The sequence below is a fragment of the Panicum virgatum genome, chromosome 3N (genome assembly GCF_016808335.1).
Source record: "Panicum virgatum strain AP13 chromosome 3N, P.virgatum_v5, whole genome shotgun sequence".
In the NCBI taxonomy this organism is placed as follows: Eukaryota; Viridiplantae; Streptophyta; class Magnoliopsida; order Poales; family Poaceae; genus Panicum; species Panicum virgatum.
In genome coordinates, this window is record NC_053147.1 from 58,950,542 (window position 1) to 58,971,227 (window position 20,686).

Sequence of the window (20,686 nt, forward strand, 5' to 3'; positions counted from 1 at the left end):
CTACTAACGCTGTAAGTGTGTCTAATATATATAGTGATAGTTTGACATGTCCTAAAAATCATGTCAAAAGGCGTCTGTATGCATCAGCGTAAAGACGCTTTCAACGAGCGTACTACTGTAACATAGCTAGGCAGTTTCTAAGAGTGACGTCACCTATCACTAAAATAATACCACCTATTAATTCATATAATAAATCTAGAAAAATATGAACATTCGAGGACTCTGAAACATAATAACCAACTAACCTAACCTATGCTCAGTTCGCCTTTAATTAATTCCCGAACAGAACAGGCCCGTCTGGCCCCTAGGCAGGAGGGGCGACTGACCCAAGAGCCCATATGTGCACTTTGGTCTCTCCAGGCCCGGCAGGCACGCGCAGACGCAGCCTGAAGTGAAATCGCCCGTAGGCATGCACTTGATTGAAATCCAAAGGTTGCTAGCTGCCTGGCTCGCTCTATGCTCACGCCGCCTCGCGTCCACGTAATCACATCCTCGCCGAGACGCCGAAGCTGTATGCATGCATGGCAGGCACGGCGGCGTCACCGACGCAAGGGGCAAAGTTGAATAATGCCCTCTGCCCCTCCTGTCTCTTTAAAGTATTGAGTTCTTGAAGCAAACAAGCGGTGAGCTGTACGTTTTCTTATTGATTTGTTTCATTCATTTATCCGATCGCTAGTGTGCTAGTCTTGCAATTGCAGATTTTCCGTCACCATGCATTATTTACTCTCCTAGTCCATGCATAATATTTAGGTCATGGATGATGTTGTCAAAGAAGCAACCATCGGATGCTCAGAAAAAGGGGGAAAAGAAAACAAGATGATTAATTGGTTGAACCACAGAGAGATGCTTTACTTAATTTTTTTGCAGCTTCGAGTGATGTTGTAGTAGAGCTTGGTTCTTATTTGAGATCATATACTCTTTCCGTTTCAAATTGTAGGTCCTTCCAACTTTCTTAGAGACTCAAACTATTTTTACGTACCAAAATTATGAAAAAGATTATAAAGATTTATGGCCCCAAATAGATATACTATGAAAATATATTTAATAAAAAATAATGATACTTATTTGGTATCATAAATTTTAGTACTTTATTGTATAAATTTGATCAAACTTGAAATATTTGACTCTCCAAGAAAGTTGAAATGACTTACAATTTGAAACATAGGAAGTATACCAGTATTATCTGTTGTTCATTTGGTTTACACTATCAGGTAGCATTGTTTTTAACAATTAAAATATCTGTTAGTAATTATTAGAATACGAATATAATAAGTCTAGAATGTGTTAAGTCTTGAATGAAGAGTCATGTAATCTCCAATATAAACTCATGATCAATCAATGGAAAGTGGCAAGTCGATCAGTTTCCACCTATTCACATTTTAGGTCTGGAACAATCTTGTAGGAAATGAGAAAAGTAGCCAAACGGGGCCCATAATATCAACCTCTCTGGTTCACTTTAGGGCCCTCAAAATCACAGTGACGGCCCTGCTGACGGAGGATCAAAGATTCATAGGATAGGAGAATCCACCGGCCCGAACGGAGGATCGTATATATTTATTTACTTATAGAATAGGAGAATTCCGTACTTTTTTATTGTTGCTCTCCCATATTCTTAAAGTGCAGGACTCCACCAGTCTGGTAGTGATATTTTTTTTATTTTGTGAAGTGTGTGTGTGTGTATGTGATTTTCTACGGACTCCTCCGAACTTGATCTGCTCTCATTCTTCTTCAGGGTCCGTGCCAACTTCCACCAAGAAACAAACAATGGCGCCTGCTTCACCAAAGAATCTCTCTGCCGCCGTCGTCCTACTCGCCATCCTGGCCACCGGCGGCACGTACTTTTGATTAATTTTTTTTGCTAATTATTAATGGTAATATTTGGCCTGGGCATGTTTTTCATTAAGAGGGTAGAAGCAGTAGTACAAAACGAATTGGTTCCGGAAGGTGAAACCAATCCAGAGCCCGACACAGTCACTCAATTACATGGCCAAATAAATCGCGACCAGCTGGAAGTCCTAAAACCGAAAGAGCCAGCTCAAGCTGCCTAAACCCCGCGAGAGACCAAGCTAAGATCTCGTCTAGAGCACGCCGAACGACCTCATCAATCGTGCGGACGCAGCGATCGAAAGTTCTGTCATTGCGTTCTTTCCAAACGATCCAGCTCACCAAAATCACTAGAGAATCGAAACCTCTTCTTCCCGCCTTGGGCACCTGCTTCCGAGCGTCCAACCACCATGAAGGGAAGTTGAGTGTGTGCATGTCTGGTGTCATTCTCTCCCAGCCAAGCTTACGTAGTATGTTGTACCAAATTTCCCGAGAGAAAGGACATGTTGTTAGGAGATGGTCAATGGTTTCTGAGGATTGAGCACAGATCACACAGGTATCATCGTCCTGCAGGCCATGCCGCTTGCGTCGAGCCACGGTCCAGCATCTGTCATGAATCACAAGCCAAATGAAGAATTTGCACTTTCCCGGTGCTCTCGTTTTGCGGAGTACATTAGCCCCCTCAATCAGATGCTGACCATTGAAAAAGGCCAAATATGCCGAGGCGGTAGAGAAATTCCTGTCCGGCGTCCACTTCAAGCAAATCCTATCTTCTTGATTCTCCAGAAGTGTGGTATTATGTACTCGGTCCCAAGTTTGAAGGTACTCAAGTAGTACCTGCACCGTGAGTGCCCCCGAGATGTCCTGGATCCACTGGTTGCCTTGTAGCGCTTCGGCAACCGTTCTCTTCTTTTTAGCCTGGACCCCCACAGCATTGCATAGGCAGGGCGCCAACTCAAGTAGAGAGTGACCCTCGAGCCATCGATCAGACCAAAATAACGCCTTGTGCCCATTCCCAAGCTCAATATAAATGGAGGACTGAAACATTGCATCGACCACCCGCTCCCGTTCAATGGGGAGCTCATGCCACTGCCTCTCTTCCTCAGTACGCTACAACCAAAGCCATCTTAAGCGTAGGGCAAAGCCAAAACGCTGTAAGTCAGGAATACCAAGACCCCCAAGCTCAGGCGGCCTGCAAACACCCGACCAAGCCAGTAAGCAGTGTCCCCCCTTCGCCGATTTGGATCCCTTCCAAAGAAAGCCTCTCCTAATATTGTCAATTCCTTTGATGACCCAAGGGGAGAGGTTGACAGCCAGCGCAGTATGTGTTGGGATTGTAGAGAGTGTACTCTTGATCAACACCGTTCTGCCAGCTTTATTTAGGAAATTGGCCTTCCAGGCTGGCAGTCTATTGGCAACTTTATCAATCAAAGGTTGAAGATCATTCCTGGTTAGTTTTCTCACTCCAAGCGGGATGCCAAGATAGCAGATAGGAAAAGGTTGGATTGTCCCTGGGAAGTTGCTAAGAAGTGTCACTGTGGCCTCCAAATCACATTGAATTGGGGAGATCATGCACTTAGAAAGGTTTGTCCTGAGTCCCGATGCACCAGCGAAAATCTCCAAAATCACTTTCATGACCGTGAGATCTTGCTGCACAGGTGACAGGAAAACGACTACATCATCAGCATATAGGAATGTTCTTTCCTTAATTTTGTGGTGCAGCGGTTTCAGTAAGCCTCTGTCATCAACCATCTTCAATATAGCATTGAGTCCTTCCATGACAAGCCCCTCGCATGACAAATCCTTCTGCCTAGCGACCCATTCAGGATAACCTTAGTGCTTGCTGAGGAAAGAATGAGAGAGATCCAGTTGATCCAGCGCCTAGAAAACCCAAGGTGTTGCAGCAAACTGAGCAGGAAACGCCAATTCACAGTATCAAAAGCCTTAGCTATATCAAGTTTGATCAGAGCACTCGGAATCTTGGTCCGCTGCAACAATTTGGTCGTCGCTTGCACAGCCCTATAATTCTCGTGGATGAGTCTGGTCTGAATGAAAGCACTTTGATTGAATTTAACCAGGCCATTCATGTGTGGAGCTAGCCGGCGTGCTAGAACTTTGGTCAGTAGTTTAGCGAAGCTATGTATCAAGCTTATCGGCCGGTAGTCACCAATTGTGGCCGGATCCTGCTTCTTGCGTAAAAGCACCATGTACGCCTGATTTACCAGATAAAAACTTCGGCCATCAAGAGACCAAATAGCATGGAACGCTCTGAGAATGTCAGTCTTGATGATCGGCCAAGCTGTTTTGTAGAAGAGTCCCGTGAACCCGTCTGGGCCTGGAGCCTTGTCCGGAGGCATGTCCTTGATTGCTTGCCAAATCTCCTCTTCACTGAAGCAAAAATCAATGTGTGCCTCCTGTAGGGGACGTAAGCCCAGCGACTCAAAGTTCAACAGGTTAAGTTGTTCTCCACCAGAGCCAAAAATGGCATCAAAATGCTCAAACACTGCATCGGCCATCTCTTCAGTGCTGAAAAGCATTGCATCATCAGTGCGAAGCTTATTAATATGGTTCTTCCGGCTCCTATGGCACGCCTGTAGATGGAAAAATTTGGTGGATGCATCACCCTCAGCCAGGTAAGTGGTACGAGCACGCTGGCGCAGCAGGGTTCTCTGCATGGATGCAACACCCAAAGAGCAGAGCTTAGCCTTACGACGTAAATTCAATTCACAAGGTGCTAGGATCCTGGAGTCCTGGGCTGAATCAAGCCGATAGACAATTTCCTTGGCAATTGCCAGCTGCAGTCGAACAGACCCCACATGTTTGGCACTCCAACTCTTTAGAGCTTTTGTGGTACGACGTAATTTGAAATCTAAAATCCTGAATGCATCAATCTCTGAAACAGACCAGGGCAATGGGGCGTTCCATGCCTCCTCGACCACCTGTAAGTAACCGTTACATCGCGGCCAGTAATTCTCAAAGCGAAAGCGCTTAAGATGTGGCAAAGCACAGTCAGTTCGAAGCAAAAGCGACGTGTGGTCAGAACATTCGGACGCCAAGGCGGTAAGTTCATGATCCCCAAGTCTGCGACCCAGTCATCAGACACAAGCACACGATCAAGTCTCGCCAGGGTCGGTTGGTCACGTTCATTCGACCACGTATAACGGCGTCCCTTAAGATGCAACTCCTGTAGTTCCAGCTCGTCAATGCTTTGCCGAAAATAATGCATCATGCGACGGTTCAACCTCTGGTTATTTTTGTCCTGTGCTTGGTATATCAGGTTGAAATCACCCCAAATCAACCAGAGCCCCGGGCAAGCATCACGCACCTGCTTGAGCTCATTCAAGAAAAGTACTTTTTCCTGATCCGTTTGTGGACCATATACACAAGTAATCCACCAGGTTTTATCATCTTGCAACATTGTAATTTTAGCTGTTAAGCTATACGACCGGATAAGTGGACAAGTCACCGACCAGGCATTCCTTCTCCAGGCGAGAAGGATTCCTCCACGAGTGTTGTCAGCCGGTTTAAAAAGAAAATCAAAATCAGCACCACATGTTTCCCTGATCAACACGTCCGAGCAATCATCTAGTTTGGTTTCTTGCAAGGACAGGAGGGAAATATTTTCTTGACCCACAAGTTCACGCACCACATTCCGCCGGGCTCTAGAGTTTAAGCCCCGCACATTCCAAGACAAGCAGTTTTCACCTAACATGATGAACTAGTTTTGCGATCAACATCCAGCCAAACAATGGCTCAGGACACCGACAACGGTGGCGCGACCTCCGACGCTAAAGAGCCCATACCAGATGGTAAAAGCATATCCAACGCTTCACAGTGCGAGGGTGTTAGGGTGGACGAGAAAGTAGCCGCAAACTGCTGGAAGGACGAGGCATCCGGCGGCCGGTCGTCCGATGTGATGCCCAGTTTCTTCATCATGACGTTCTGTGCTTGGACGGCGGACTTTGTGGCACGGTGCCGCGACTTCTTTGCTAACTGCTCGCTGCGTCTGATGGTGAATTCTTGCTGCTGCGGGCGAGAACGGCGCCGAGGCGGGGACGCATTCAGTGCTGGTGGAGGAGCGTTCCTGCACACAGCATGCGCAAAGTCAACGACCTGGTCATCGGCGGGGATCACATTATCAGTAAACAGGTGAAGAGGGAGTGTTTCACGGGTCCCTCGAGCGACCGTTATATTTCGTAGGCCAGGAGGAGTGTGAAGCACTCGTGGAGAGCCCTGAACCTCGAAGCGTACCATTTCCAGTTCAGCCATAGCCGGGTGAGGCACAGTAGAAGCCACCGGCGCAGAGGTACGACCATCATTAGGAGAATGCACAATCATCTCTGGCAGCTCAGCACAAACAAGAGTGGGCTGAGAGTAGAGCTCTAGAAGCATATGGTCAACATGGGAGGCATCGACAGAGTGATCCGGCGGAAGCTCCCTGAACCAGGCCTCCTCATTCGCTTGATGACGCCCACAACCAGAGACCGCCACCTCGATGAGCATTGGATCATGGAATGTAGAGTGAGCAAGGACCCCACAGTTTAGAGCCAGCTGCACAGTGGATTCATCTCGCACAGGATGAAGAATTGGGGAAGAAACAGGCAGTACAGGAGCAGCTGGTGTCTGAAAAGAGCCGAAGCGCAAGGGAAAAGTGCACAAGGCTGCATTGGCGCCACTATCACCGGTAGGGTTGAAAACGGTCGGGATCGGTCGGGATAAGCCCTTTACCGTTTTCACTTTTACATTTTAATACGAAAACGATATCGAAAACGAACAAGTCGAACACGAATACGAATACGGACTCACGGTATTTCGAAAACGAACCAATTCGAACGGAAATGTGTCGAAAGCGAACGGTCTACGGAAAGGCAAAACGGAAACACCAACCCAGTATCGTACCCAATCATCCGACAAACTTGACATGCATACACGAAAACACTAGACAAATATTAATAGCACAAGTAGTTTAATTTGTTCACAGTCACGACACGACCACACTTCACACATAGTAGTGCAAAGGAGAGAATCTCAGAAACAAATAGTTTAATTTGTTCCACATATAGAATAAAACAAAAGTCTCAAACGAACACAAGCATCTTGATTAAAAGGTACAATAGGCTACAGCTCATCTTCATCATTCATGATATCCGGATCACTTTCCATATCTCCATCTTCATTCTGTTTCTCATCCCCCTCCTTGTTTTTGTCCTACAAAATTAAATAGTCAGATCTAGCATCTAGAGCAAGACAACAAGAAGATCCTCCAGACTTGACAAAAATAATGGTAGAAACACAATTTTATTAAATTGATTCAAACATACAAAAATAATGGTAGAAACACAATCCATATTCTGATTATGTCCAAAATATCTAGTTTTGTAGTTCTTCGGCTTAGAATCATTTTCTAGCTGGGGAGTTTTTGGCTTATCCTAGCTCGATGGTTTGCTCTCTAGATTAGCAGGAGCCTAGCATGTGCTATCTGAGCACCGCTGTCTCTCCTGACCCTGAGGCCTTGCTACTAGCCTAGTATGTAAATTTAAATCTGCAGGACTCATTTAGGTGGTCGTAGCTTTATTTACATGGTGACTTAACCCCTGCTCTTCCATGTGTGATATTCTGTGCTTGCGAAACTGCATTGTGCCAGATGGATACATACAACTCTGAGCAGTATGAATCTTTTTTCTTGTAGTCTCAGCTAAATTACATAAGACTCTTTGACTCTTGTTCTTGTAGTATGAGCAAGACAGCAAGAAGATCCTCCAGACTTGACAAAAATAATGGTAGAAACACAATTTTATTGAATTGATTCACACATACCTCAACCTTCAATTTGTTAGCCATGGAAATAGATAAAGTTTCAACGTCGAGATCATTCACAATTGAGCCAACAATTCTAGAATCTGAAGACAAAATGAAACATAGAAAAATCAGATATGCATTTATTTGCTACATTAGAGTTTGCAGCTAAACCAAATATATGATCTTTACCTTTTCTTGCAGCAGCTATCCAATCCTTAGTGCAAATCAATGCCTCTATAATTTCTGGATCAAGACGATTTCGGTAGGGATCAACAACACGACCAGCAGCACTAAAGGCGGACTCAGATGCAACAGTTGATACTTGTATGGCCATAACATCACGAACAATTTGTGTAAGGATAGGATACTCTTCTCTCTTGTTCTTCCACCATGCTAAGATGTCAAACTGACCAACAATTTGTAGAAGTGGTTCTGCTATGTACTTCTCCAACTCATTTGACTCAATCATACCAGGTTGATTTTGACTATATAAGAAGGCTTCAAGGTCATTGTCTACATTTTCCATTAACACATCTGCTGTACTACTAGGACCAGCTGCTTTACTCTTTTCTATTGTTGGTGCAGGAGCAGAACTAGCATAAAATTGATATAATTTCTTTACCACACTAACAAACTCATCAAGCTCAACTTGGTACTGATCACCATAGAACTTCCTCATATAGTATTCTATAAGCTTTTTCTTGTATCTAGGATCAAGAAAACATGCTACAGCAAGAGCAATGTTGGACTGCTGCCAATATTTCTCAAATTTTTCACTCATGGAAATAGCCATTGCACTAATTGTGGCATCATTACTAAAGGACCAATCATCAAGCAATAGCTTTATATCACAGAAACCTTTATAAAACAAATTTGCAGTAGGATGCGAAGTACCAGAGAGAATTTCAGTAAGATCATAAAACTTCTTCAAGCACTGAAAAATGGTAAGAGCTTTGTCCCATTCAGCATTAGATGGAGAAATCTTTGCATACCTACGGCGATTTGAAGACTTAAGCCTCATAAAAGCATCTTTGTAGTACAAAGCATCTCTTAGCATTAGATAGGTAGAATTCCACCTAGTTGTTATATCCAGCGAGATACCCCTCTTTGTATCCAATCCAGATTCAGTGGCACACTTCATAAGTTCCTCCCATTGCAATGGAGATCCTTTCACAGCTAGCACAAGTGATTTGACCTTCCCAATTGTTGCTGAAATTACTTTCAGCCCATCCCTAGCAACCAAATTGAGTATATGACAAGCACATCTAACATGGAAAAAAATTCCATCACAAACTACGAAGCCATTACCATTCTCTTTCAGATCTGAAATTATATCTTGGACTGCCACTTCATTTGAACTAGCATTGTCTAAAGTCAAAGCAAATAGCCTATTCTCAATGTACCATTTGACCATAACTTCAGTGAATGACTCCGACAACTTAGCACCGGTATGCCTTCCTTTTACATTGAAGAAACCGACAATTCTCTTTTCATACGCCAATCATCATCTATCCAATGAATGGTGACACACATGTACCCTTTGTTTTGGCATGAGGTCCACATATCCATGGTTGCACTAAAGCGGCATTGCATAGATTTCAAGTATGCATACAATCTATCCTTTTCTTTCAAAAAATTCTCCATTATTTCTTTCCTAATTGTGACACGAGACTTTATCGGGAAGCTAGTACGGAGAGATTTTATGAAATCAACAAGATACTCATGCTCAACAATATTGAAAGGATATTCATGCATGATTATTGCCAAATTTAATTTCTTTAAGCTAGCTTCTTGGTCATATTTGTAAGGTTGAATATGAGTAATTTCAGTACCAACATCCTTACCAACATTGAGCTGCTGCTGTCCTTTCACAATACCATGCGCAGACCTCAAATGGTTCTTGAATCCAGTCGTCCCATGGTTTCCCTCAGCTCTGTACCTCTGCTTGCATTTTGGGAAATCACAGTACCCCCACAACTGCTCGTACTGCTTTCCATCCACCTCTACAATCTCAATTTTTTTGGTAAAATAGTTCCAGACATCAGATGTGCACTTCTTCTTCCTTTTACCGGTAAGGTGGACTTGATCTTTGTCTTCCTCATCCTCTTGGTCATCCACAACAACTACTTCTGGAGCTCGAGTAGCAGGTGCAACATTATGTTCATCTATCTGCACATCCATAGCTTGTGTGCCACTGCCAACCCCACTGCCGCTTGTTTCGACATTTACTGATGATGATGCTGGAGTTGAACTAGCTGCGACACTTTCAGTTGCAGCCCTTTCAGACTTGGATCCTACCAAGAGCAACAAAAAAAAAAAGCAAAATCAGTACCACTACCAAGCACAGCACAAGCACATACTAGGAGATCACTTCTAATTCACATCACAGGCAGCATACGGCGACAGATCACTTCTAATTCACATCACAGGCAGCATACGGCGACGGATCACAGGCACAAGCACAAGCACAGCACAGCACAGCACAAGCACAGCATACTAGGAGATCACTTCTAATTCACAACCGAGGACAGTACCTGAGTTAGACGTTGGCTGTGGCTGGGGCGGCGACGGATCGAGAATACGGCGGACGCTCTTGGTCTTTACCCTGCCCCTTCCCGGACGAGGCGGCGGATCCATCGTGGTTGCAGCAGTGAGGCCTCGCGGCCGTCTGGGGAGGACCGGAGGAGGGATTGGCGATGAGACCTCGCCGGCCGTGTGGGGGAGGACCGGAGGAGGCTCCCACGGCGCCCACGGCAAGCCTCCGCTCGGCGCAGCACAAGGCTTGGTGCGGGCCGTCGCAGGGAGGAGAGGAGGGGCCGTCTCAGGGAGGATCGCCGGCCGGCCTGGAGGCGCCCGAGAGGAGGCAGGGAGGCGGCTCGCAAGTCGCGACCGAGAGGAGGGGGCAAGGGGCCGGCGGCCTGGCGGCGCACGAGAGGAGGCAGGGAGCCGGGTCGACTGGAGGGAGGCGGGGGTCGAGAGGAGGGGCCAGCGGCCTGGCGGCGCCCGAGAGGAGGCAGGGAGCCGGGTCGACTGGAGGGAGGCGGGGGTCGAGAGGAGGGGCCGGCGGCCTGGCGGCGCCCGAGAGGAGGCTGGGAGCCGGGTGGACTGGAGGGAGGCGGGGGCGTGGTGCGTCAGTGCGTGTGACCGACTGACCGTGTGAGTTACCCTAGATCGATTTGGGCTGGGCCGTCAAGGATGTGGATTTGGGCTGTAAAAAAACGAGATAGTTCGAATTTATGAAAACGGGATATCCCGATCAAATACGGGAAATACGGAAACGATCGGGATACAGGGCAAACCGTTTTCGACCCGTTTTCGAATTTGACGTCCCGTATTTCGTACTGATTCCGAATTTGTTCGAAAATACGAAAACGAGCCGGTAAAATGTAGAAATCGGAGCGGAACAGAACGGGATATATCCCGACCGTTTTCAACCCTAATCACCGGCAGTGCCCGAGCCCTGCCTAGCCGCACCATCAGAACCACCGACCCCCACCCCCCAAAGCCGGGAGTCCGAAAGACAGTTCGTCGTGGAAGGGGGCGCGACCGCATGTGCTGGGTGAACCCAGGGTAGTCCTCATCGGAGTCAGAATCACTAAGAATACGGTCAGGTAGAGAGCCGGCATCATCCGACGACCCAGAGTCATTCCAGTCATGGACTTCCAGGATTTCAATTTCAACTCTATATCGAAGCAAATGCTGTTCATGATGAATGATTTCCTCTGGCCGAAGACATAAATTATTTGTGCCCAGGTCAGCAACTCTTTCTGGGATACGAATGAAAGCTTCATTAGGAATAAGATCATGATTAGTGCACCACACGGCAGTCTGAAAGCGGCGCAAATCAGCCCGAGAAGTAGTAGATGGGGTGGGAGTGGGAACAGCACAAGCATCACCCAAAATAATTTGAGCAGCGGCCGGCGACCAAGCATGAGAAGGTAGGCCTCTAATTTCAAGCAGAACACGGTAGCGCATGACCTCGCCATCTGCAGTGGCCAGTCGGCTCCACCGGCGAAAGCGAAGAACCATGTCCACCTGCGACAGGGGGGAGCTTCCAGAATACGCCGTAAATTCGCAGGGTTGCGGAAGATCACCAAGAAGTCTTCCGGCCAGTAGCGGTGCAAGACTGCAAGGTGAAGTCAGAGCCCGTCATCCCATAGTTGTCCTAGAGGAAACGGCGCACCTGATACGGAGCGAGGGACGGCCTTGTTCCAAGGACCAGAACGACCAGAGCAGTATCCACGAGTGCATCTTCTTCTTGCTGGAGCTCCGACGTCCGCAGAATTGTGCGGGTCACAGAGGCGATGCGCCGAGATGGGTGGCCCAGTGGAAGCTCCGGCGGAGGAGGGAACCCCTCCGAGCGATCTGCTGGCGATCGACGGCGACCATCAGGCGAGGACGAACGGTCCATCGGCGATGCCGCACAAACCGACGGTGGGCCAGAGTAATCGCGACCGGTAGAGGCCGACCCCGAGGAAGCTGTGGACGCCGAAGCAGCGGAGCGACCAACACCGCGGCGGTTGGGGGCCACCGCCGCATCTGCCGCAAGGTCTGCACGTCGCACAGGACGACCACGGCCCCGCTGCGGAAAGCTTGGGAAGCGAGGACGCTTGCAGTTCTTGGCGACATGTCCAACCTTCTCACACCGCAGGCATCGCGAGGGATGGATGCATTGTGAGGCCACATGGTCGAAGGCCAAGCAGTTGAAGCATCGCCCCACCAGGTCCGCGGGGACCGGCCGGCGGACACGGATGGGTGGGGGCGCACGGCGAGCAATCTCTCTCAAGCGGCGCCGACTGACGACCCGACGAAAACCTTCTTCATCGACCAGGGGAGGAGAGAATGACCTCGATGGGGCATGACCCGAGCGACGTGCATCCGCCATGAATCCATCCGGAGCACGTGCAGGGGAAGTAGATCTGCGCCGCCCCGCGACCGCAGCGCTCTTCCCTTTGGGGGAGGTGCATGGAGGGATCCAGTGGAGGTCGTCGTCTTCGTCACCATCCTCATCCGAATCAGAGGGGATGCTGAAGCAAATCCCCTCCGGCGAGCCTTCGACCGGGTGCGAAGGACCGGCTCCAGGGGTGGCTGAGAAGGGGGAGGCCTCCGGATTGAGCTGCCGGCGAGGGTTGGGGGCAGATCCAGATTCGGAGCAGCGACCGCCCGGAGGTGGGGGAGGAGGCGGCGAAGGGGGCGGACTACCCATCCCAGGGCGGGAGGAGCAGGCTGCGGGAGGTGGAGGAGAGGGGGGGTGGACGCCGGGGCCGGAGGGGCCGCCGGCGGGGGGTTCGTGGCCGCCGGGACTGAGCGGTCGCTGACGGGGCTCTTCTTCTGGAACCCTCTCGTCTCCGCGTGCGGCGGCGCGCGATTGCTTCTCCCAATCTCCCCACGGCTCTGGAATCAGATCCGGACCGCGAATTCGAGCGAGCTCGTCGTCGGCTCCTGCGACTCCTATTCGGTAAACCCTAACTCCTCGCTCCAGTTCATTGCGACTTGCCGTTGCGAGTACCGAGCGCCTCTGTGATTAGACTAGCGTCTTTTCATACGAATCTGATTCGCTTCGATCTTTCATACCCGCATTCTAGGAGAGCCGGTGGCCGTTGCGGGACAAACGTGCAGGCACCTGAGGCGTTCTCCAACGCCTCCCCCCAAAACACCCTCCCCCTGTGTGGGGGGAGCTTTAGGGACACGGATTCGGTGCAGTACTGCACGTGCAGTTACTGCCGCTGACACGTGGGCCCACACGTCAGCGGCAGTAACTGCACGTGCAGTACTGCACTGAATCTCCATCCGAGCTTTAGAGGGGAGGGTGCCTCCAACGGCACCCCCTAAAGCTCCCCCTACGTAGGGGTGGAGTTGAATCTCCCCCCACGTATAGGGGGAGATTACAACTCCCTCTATACTTTAATCACGTCATTTGTTTATGATAAAAAATTTATTTGAATTTCGTAACTTGATAACAATATGTATTATAGTAGTACAAATACAGTACTCTTTTTTTCAAAATTTAAAAATGATAAATAAATAGTTAAAGAGTGAGGTATAGTGTATAGGGGGAATGGATATGAGGGGAATGGTTGGAGAGAAGGAGTTATAGGGGGAGGAATTTTTTGGAGGGAGGTAGTAAAATATAGTAAATAGTACGTTTGGGGGGAGTTGGATGGGGGAATGGTTGGAGAAAGCCTGAGCGGCAGTTATACAGGGATATGCGTTTTCAACCCAAGCTGCTACTTGTTATGCATATCCGAGAGCACGGGAAACAATAGACGGGGCATGTGACACCTTTCGATGCTGGTGCTATACCAAATGCCCCTCTGAGAATGTCGTTGCTGCTAGCGCTCCCATGATGATCCCTGTGTAGTTTTTCTGAAAAAAAAGGATGCTACTAATGTTTGCTCGATACGTGCTACCTGCCGGTAGCTTATCTGTGTTGCGAGCGACAAAATAGAAGTGTTGGACTTGTGGATCAAAATAAATTTGTATTATATCTTGAGCACATATATACTATTTGGCCCACCAGCTTGTTCTTGATGACCTCCCGTTCGCCGCTCCTGAGTGGTTAATTGCTTCTCATAGTTTGATACCAAAAATTAAAGATAAGTTCCGACAGAAACTCCTTGCAAAGTCAGCCTTCCAAATTCTATAAGTGCCGCTGTCTCTCAAAAACATATCACAATCCTTGAATTGTCTCGGTTGGGAAACCACAATAGTCACAGTTTTCCAATCGGAAACGCCAATACGGGACTAGTGGCTCCGACCTTTAGTCTCGATTATACCAACAGGGACTAAAAAAGACCTTAGTATCCTAGTGTGTGGCTACAAGCGAGACTAAATGCTGCAAAAAGAACTAAAAAAAAGGTGTATGCCCTGTTCATCTGCTTGCGTACGGCCACCGAGCTTGCCGATGGCCACCATGCTCGCCCACAGGCCCATGCCGCCGCCACGTAAAGTGGCCCTGACCGTCACCGAGCACTGCGGCCCCGCGCCGTCGCCGCTCTCTGCTGGCCCGCGCCACCACCGCTAGCCGCGTGTCGCGTCTCGCACCACCGTCGCTAGCCATGCCCCTCCATATGCTTTGACGCGCGACGCGGCCCGCACCGCCGCCGCTCTCCATGCCTCTCCATGCTCCGTAGCTCCTGCCTCTAGAGGAAGAAAAGAGAGGAAAAGGGAAGAGCATAAGGGGGAGAATAGGAGAGGATGGTCAGACGGGGAGAGATCGAGATGAAAGAGATAAGTAGACGGGACTCGGGATCGAGGTGTGTCCACGAAAAAAACGCTCTCTAGTGGTGCTTGCCTCCACTCGAAACTAATATAGTCTTAGTTGGTGACTCTAATCGGGACCAATCGATCCGTGAGTCTTTAGTCCGCCACCAACTTGGACAAATTAAGGGCATTTAGTCCCGGTTGCGGATAGTGGCTCCAACCAAAACATGTCTCTGTCCTCTCGGCCACCTAGCTAGCTATTGGACCCGAGAATAAAACCTTCATTAGTATTAGGCCCAACAACAGCCGAAACAAATATCAAAGATCAAAGACCATTTCTTTACTAGTGTATCGCAGCATAATCGTGGATCCTAATTGGCGTGCAGCCATGCAAAGAAGATGAGTATATATTGTGTTGTTGTCCAAGAAAATGTGAAACCTTCACTACTACGCAACCCCACATGTCCCTGCCGCTCACTTGCCTCGGACTAGTTAGGACCCTGGTTTGTTCCAGACCTATTTTTTTATACTGGCCAGGATTAACTGGATCCACGCACAGGTAGCCGGCTCGCTGCGTCGGTGCTCCGCACCACACCAGTATACAAGGCAGGCACGGCGGCATCACCGACGCAAGGGGCAAAGTAGAATAATGCCCTCTGCCCCTCTTGCCTCTTTAAAGTCTTGAATTCTTGAAGCAAACAAGCGGTGAGCTGTTTTCTTATTGATTTGTTTCATTCATTAATCCGATCGCTAGTGTGCTAGTTTTACAATTCTAGATTTTTCGTCACCATGTAAAATATTTAGGTCATGGATGATGTTATCAAAGAAGCAGCCATCGGATGCTCAGAAAAGAGGGGCATATATACTAACTAGCTAGTATTATGTGTTGCCAACAATGCTAGCTGTTTAATCGTTATTAGCATTGTTTACTTTTTTTTCATTTCCTACCATCGTTGGCAACGATTAATCATGGCCAACGTAACCTATGCATTATTTACTTTTTTTTTCATTTCCTACATGATAGGATTTACACTATCAGCTAGCATTTTTTTCAACAATTAAAATATCTCTGTTAGTAATCCTATCATGTAGGAAATGAAAAAAAAAAGTAGCTAAGGGGGCCCATAGTGTCTGCCTATCTGGTTCACTCAAAATCACAGTGACAGCCCTGCTGATGGAGGATCAAAGATTCATAGAATAGGAGAATCCCCGGTCCTGACGGAGGATCCCGTACTTATTGTTGCTCTCCCATATTTTTGAAATGCAGGACTCCGCCAGTCTGGTAGTAATATTTTTTTTTATTTTGTGAAGTATATATATGATTATCCGCAGACTTCTCCGAACCCTGCTCGCTCATTCTTCTTCAGGGTGCCAACTTCCACCAGCAGGAAACAAACAATGGCGCCTGCTTCACCAAATAATCTCTCTGCCGCCGCCACCATCATCCTCCTAATAGTCGTCATCCTCCTGGCCACCAGTGGTACATACTTTTGATTAATTTTTTGACAAATTATTAACGGATGTTTATGAATACTCCCTCCGTTTCAAATTATAGGTCGCTAGTCTATCAACTCGTGCTCACGCACGAGCTAATTAGAATTAATATAAAAATGAGGTTAATAATTATAGTTATCTATCTCACACTTTTTTTCATCTATTAAATATTCTAACACATACTCTAAAATATATATTTATCATTATCTAATTACAATAGATTTTATTTTGCATCACACCTCCATATGTATTCAATATATATTTAGTTAAACTATTTGTTTGTGAATTGGTATTCTTATCTCTTCCATCATACATGAATATATGATGACATATATCGTGGGTAGTATTTATTATATAAATAATAATATAAATAATAAATTAATAATGATAAAAATAGTAATTTTAGAATTTTTATATTGGTGCACCAATAATTATATAATTTATATACATATTTAGGAGTAATTTAACTGGTAACAATAATGACATAATTGGATAATTTATGTGCAAAATTAGGGGGCTATTTGTATTATTTTTATAATGTCATAGGTGCGTAATTTACATAAAGATTAGGAGGTTACTTTAGATTTTTTATAATGGCAAATGTGGGTAATTTAGATACATGTTTAGGGGGTTATTTTAGTATATTTTTATAATGGCAGATGTTGGTAATTTATTAGAAAAGATAGCGGATCCGATAGTTATTATAATTAGAGTTGTTGGATTGATGGCTGGATGTTTCTAATTTTTATTAGAATTTATAAAATTTCTCTTTTTTTTAGAGTGTCCACCTAGGATCCTAGGTGGCTTCATGTGGAGGCTCCAAAGGAGCCTCCAATTAGTAATAGTAAGATTTCAAGAATCTTGGAGAGTCAAAGTTTTTCAGGTTTGACCAAATTTATATGACAAAATAATAACATTTATGATACCAATTAAGTATCTTCAGATTCTTTGTTAGCTATACTTTCATAATATATCTATTTAATGTCATAAATTTTTGTGTTTCTCTCTATAATTTTGGTCAAACTTTGAGATGTTTTGATCCTCCAAGATTTTTAGAAGGACTTATATATAATTTAGAACGGAGGGAGTATGTTTCATACATATCCGATCTGCTTGCATCCTTACATGCATTCATGCCCGCATTCTTGCAGAGCCGGTGGCCGTTGCGGGACAAACGTGCAGGCACCTGAGCGGCAATTATAAAGGGATCTGCGCTTACAACCTCAGCTGCTCCCTCGTATGCACAGACGAGAGCACGGAAAACACAGACGGGTCATGTTACCTCCTTCGATGCTGGTGCTATACCAAATGCCCCTCTGATCAGATTGTCGCCGCTGCTGCAAGCGCTCCCATGATCCAGCCGTGATACGTACACTGATCCCTGCCCAGCTTTCCTTAAAAAAAAAGTCGTTGATCCCTTCCGGTCCCTCATGTTATTTATAGTAAGTATGCTATTAGTGTTACGTGCTACCTGCCGCCGGTAGCTTATCTGTGTTGCCAGCGACAAAATAAAAGTGTTGGACTTGTGGATCAAAATAAATTTGCATTTTTATCATGAGCTATTTGTCCCACCGGCTTGTTCGCCGCGCCTGAGTTGGTTGATTGCTTCTCATAGTTTGGTATGAATAGTTAAAGATGAGTTCCGAAGGCAACTCCTTGCAAAGTCAGCCTTCCAGATTCTACACAGTGCCACCGTATATCACAGCCAGGGATAGTAAGGGCCCTAATAATCTAAGGGCAGGACTCTAAAAAAACGAGCTCTAATCTAGTATAATTTTAAGCTAAACATATATAAATATCAATTTGGATTGGGAGGGAGACCACTAGAATTATGAATCATGATCCATTATTACCATCCCTATCACAGCACCATCGCCGATCCTAATTGGCGTGCAGCCACATAAGAAGATTATGCTGCATGGGTTGTTGTCCAAGAAAACGTGGGACCTTCACTCACAACTACAGAAACAATTTGTAGCAACACACTATTTTTTTAGGGGTGGATCAAAAACTATCCTATTGCTAGAAATGCAGCGAGATCACTATAGCATTAACCCGCCTCCAAAAATCTATTTTTAGAGGCGGATGATAGCATCACCCGCCCCTACAAATGAGTTCCATTTGCAGAGGCGGGTGACGGTGCAGCCTGCCCGAAAAATGCTTTCCCAATCCCCGAGCTATATCTTTTCCCTTCCACCTCTATCCTCCGTTCTTATCTTTTTCTTGCAACTTGGCCTTGTTTGGTTCGCGCTACAATTGTAGCGCGCTAGAAATAGTAACAACTTTGACAACTAATTACGGTGTCAAACAAAGTCAGTTTACAAAACCAACTTCAGAACCCCCACGCTAGTGACCCTGAAGAATCTAATGAGGCATTTGACCGCGCGATTAGAGGATGGTTAGTGTAGCATTAATGTAGCTAATTATCGATTAATTACTGTCATTAGTTTCGTCGCGAAAAGCTACACCCATCCCTCCATCCCTAAAAAGGTTTTGCAAATAGACTTCATTTAGTACGTTATATACGTGAGATTCTCTTCTCGGGAAATGTGCACACTAGTTTTATTGCAAAACCAAACAAGGCCCTTATCTCTTCCTCCTCTCCCCTTCCAGCAGCAACTAGGCACGACGGGATCCGGCGACTCGGCCCTGGCGACGGGCGGAGCACAGGGCGACACGGCGGGGCGAAGCGTGGTGCAACCCGTGCTGCTCCCCCTCCCAGCCCGAAACCCTAGCTGGCGGGCCCACCGGTGATAGTAGTGACGGCACTCCGATCCTCTCCAGCTCAGATCCGAACGGCGGACATCTTCCTCAACCCTCCCCGCGGCCAGATCCGGTGGCGACGGCCGCGGGTCGAGCGATGGAGGTGTCGACATGGCAGCTGCGGCGTGGATCTATGCTGTGCGGTGCGCGCGACGGGGAGCCCAGCGTGGTGTTCCCTGTCCCTTCCGAGGAGCGCGTTGCCAGGTTTCGTGGAGGCGGAGGCGGCGCACCGCGCACGCGCACATGCCTCGGGAGCACTCCGTCGAGATGCTACGCGCTGGTAGCTTGGATCTCCTTTGGAAGGTGCGTTCGTCCTGAGTCCTGACCTGTGCTCGGTGGCGTGCTTGTCCATGCCTTGGTGCGTTCCTGAGTCCTGACAAGGTCTCAATGATGCAGCTGCTGTCCGTGGTGTGCTTGTCCCTGGCTGCCAAAGTGCCAAGATCTAGGCGGCTGCTGCTGCGAGATGCGCTGGCGGAGGTGGCTCGTGCCGCGCAGATGGCCTGCCTCAGCACCAGCGACGGCGTGCGGCACTACGAGCGCGGGCTGGCCGGCTCGTCGTCGTATCCGACCGGTGACCGGTAACCGCCGGCCTCCGGTTCCGGTATACCGGTCCGGTTTGGCCGGTTACCGGTCGGAACCGGTGGAATTCAAATTTGAATTCAAACTTCCCCGTTCAACCGGTTCCGATCGGTATGCCGGTCGGTTAGACCGGTATACCGGCCGGTTTGGCCGGTATACCGGCCGGTTTGGATGGTAACCGGCCGGTTTGACTGGTACAGGTCAAATTCAAATTTTTTTCTTTTTTTTTTAAATTCAAATGCCCACAAAGTATACTAAATAAATGTTTGTACAACATATTTTAGTCTAAATGAACCCTCCAACTCTTTTTTATACTACTTTTACATTGTATTTGTATACTTTCGTATGCACGTTTTTTTTATTTAACTTATAAATTCCGCAAACCATACTAAATGAACGAATTTTTGAGAAAATTTGACACCATTAGATTCATCACACCTTGAAATATTTTTAGGAATTTTTTGAGAATTTTTCATTTTTTTGAATTCAAATTCAAAATTTGAATTTGGACCGGTTGGGAACCGGTCGGAACCGGAACCGGTCCGGACCGGTTTGACCGGTTACCGGTCAAACCGGACCGGTTCCCACCGGTAAGGTTAACCATGCGTCAAGCTCGCAGCGGCGCGGCCCTATTTTTTTGTTTTTAAATTAATTACTAGTGACGGATGACGGAATGACCCGCCTCTACAAATTGATTTCTAGGAGCGGATGTGTTACCCGTTCTTGGAAATAATATTTTTAACAGCGAGAATTAGGAGCGGATATCCGCCTCTACAAATATAATTTTATTCGCACGTAGAAATTATTTATGTAGTAGTGACTACTAAACAACTCCACATCTATGCTACTCACTTGCCGAGGCGATATCAGCAGCTGAGTCAGCTTTTAGCTGACACGGAGGGGAGAGAGAGGAAGAAAAAGAATCTCGCTAGCTAGCGAGTATTGTGCTGCTAGCTGATGGCGCGCAACGGCGCAACCCAAGTGACAAGTGGGGCTCTGGCAGGAATCGATGACACGAGTGAGA

General features: G+C 47.1%; 1 protein-coding gene across 1 annotated transcript; it reads left to right on the forward strand.

Moving 5' to 3' along the window:
• The first annotated feature begins 18,939 nt into the window (after window positions 1-18,939).
• LOC120663546 lies at window positions 18,940-20,008 on the forward strand. The gene is made up of 2 exons (XM_039942402.1): window positions 18,940-19,386; window positions 19,480-20,008. The coding sequence occupies exons 1-2, from the start codon at window positions 19,195-19,197 to the stop codon at window positions 19,663-19,665; spliced, it is 378 nt and encodes a 125-aa protein (XP_039798336.1). The 5' UTR covers window positions 18,940-19,194; the 3' UTR covers window positions 19,666-20,008.
• Window positions 20,009-20,686: the final 678 nt, after the last annotated feature.

Bases quoted from the DNA above. Each gene is read 5' to 3' on its own strand.
- LOC120663546 (XM_039942402.1), top strand. From the start codon at position 19,195: ATGGCAGCTGCGGCGTGGATCTATGCTGTGCGGTGCGCGCGACGGGGA. The intron at 19,387-19,479 runs GTGCGTTCGTCC...TCAATGATGCAG, and splicing joins GCTTGGATCTCCTTTGGAAG to CTGCTGTCCGTGGTGTGCTT.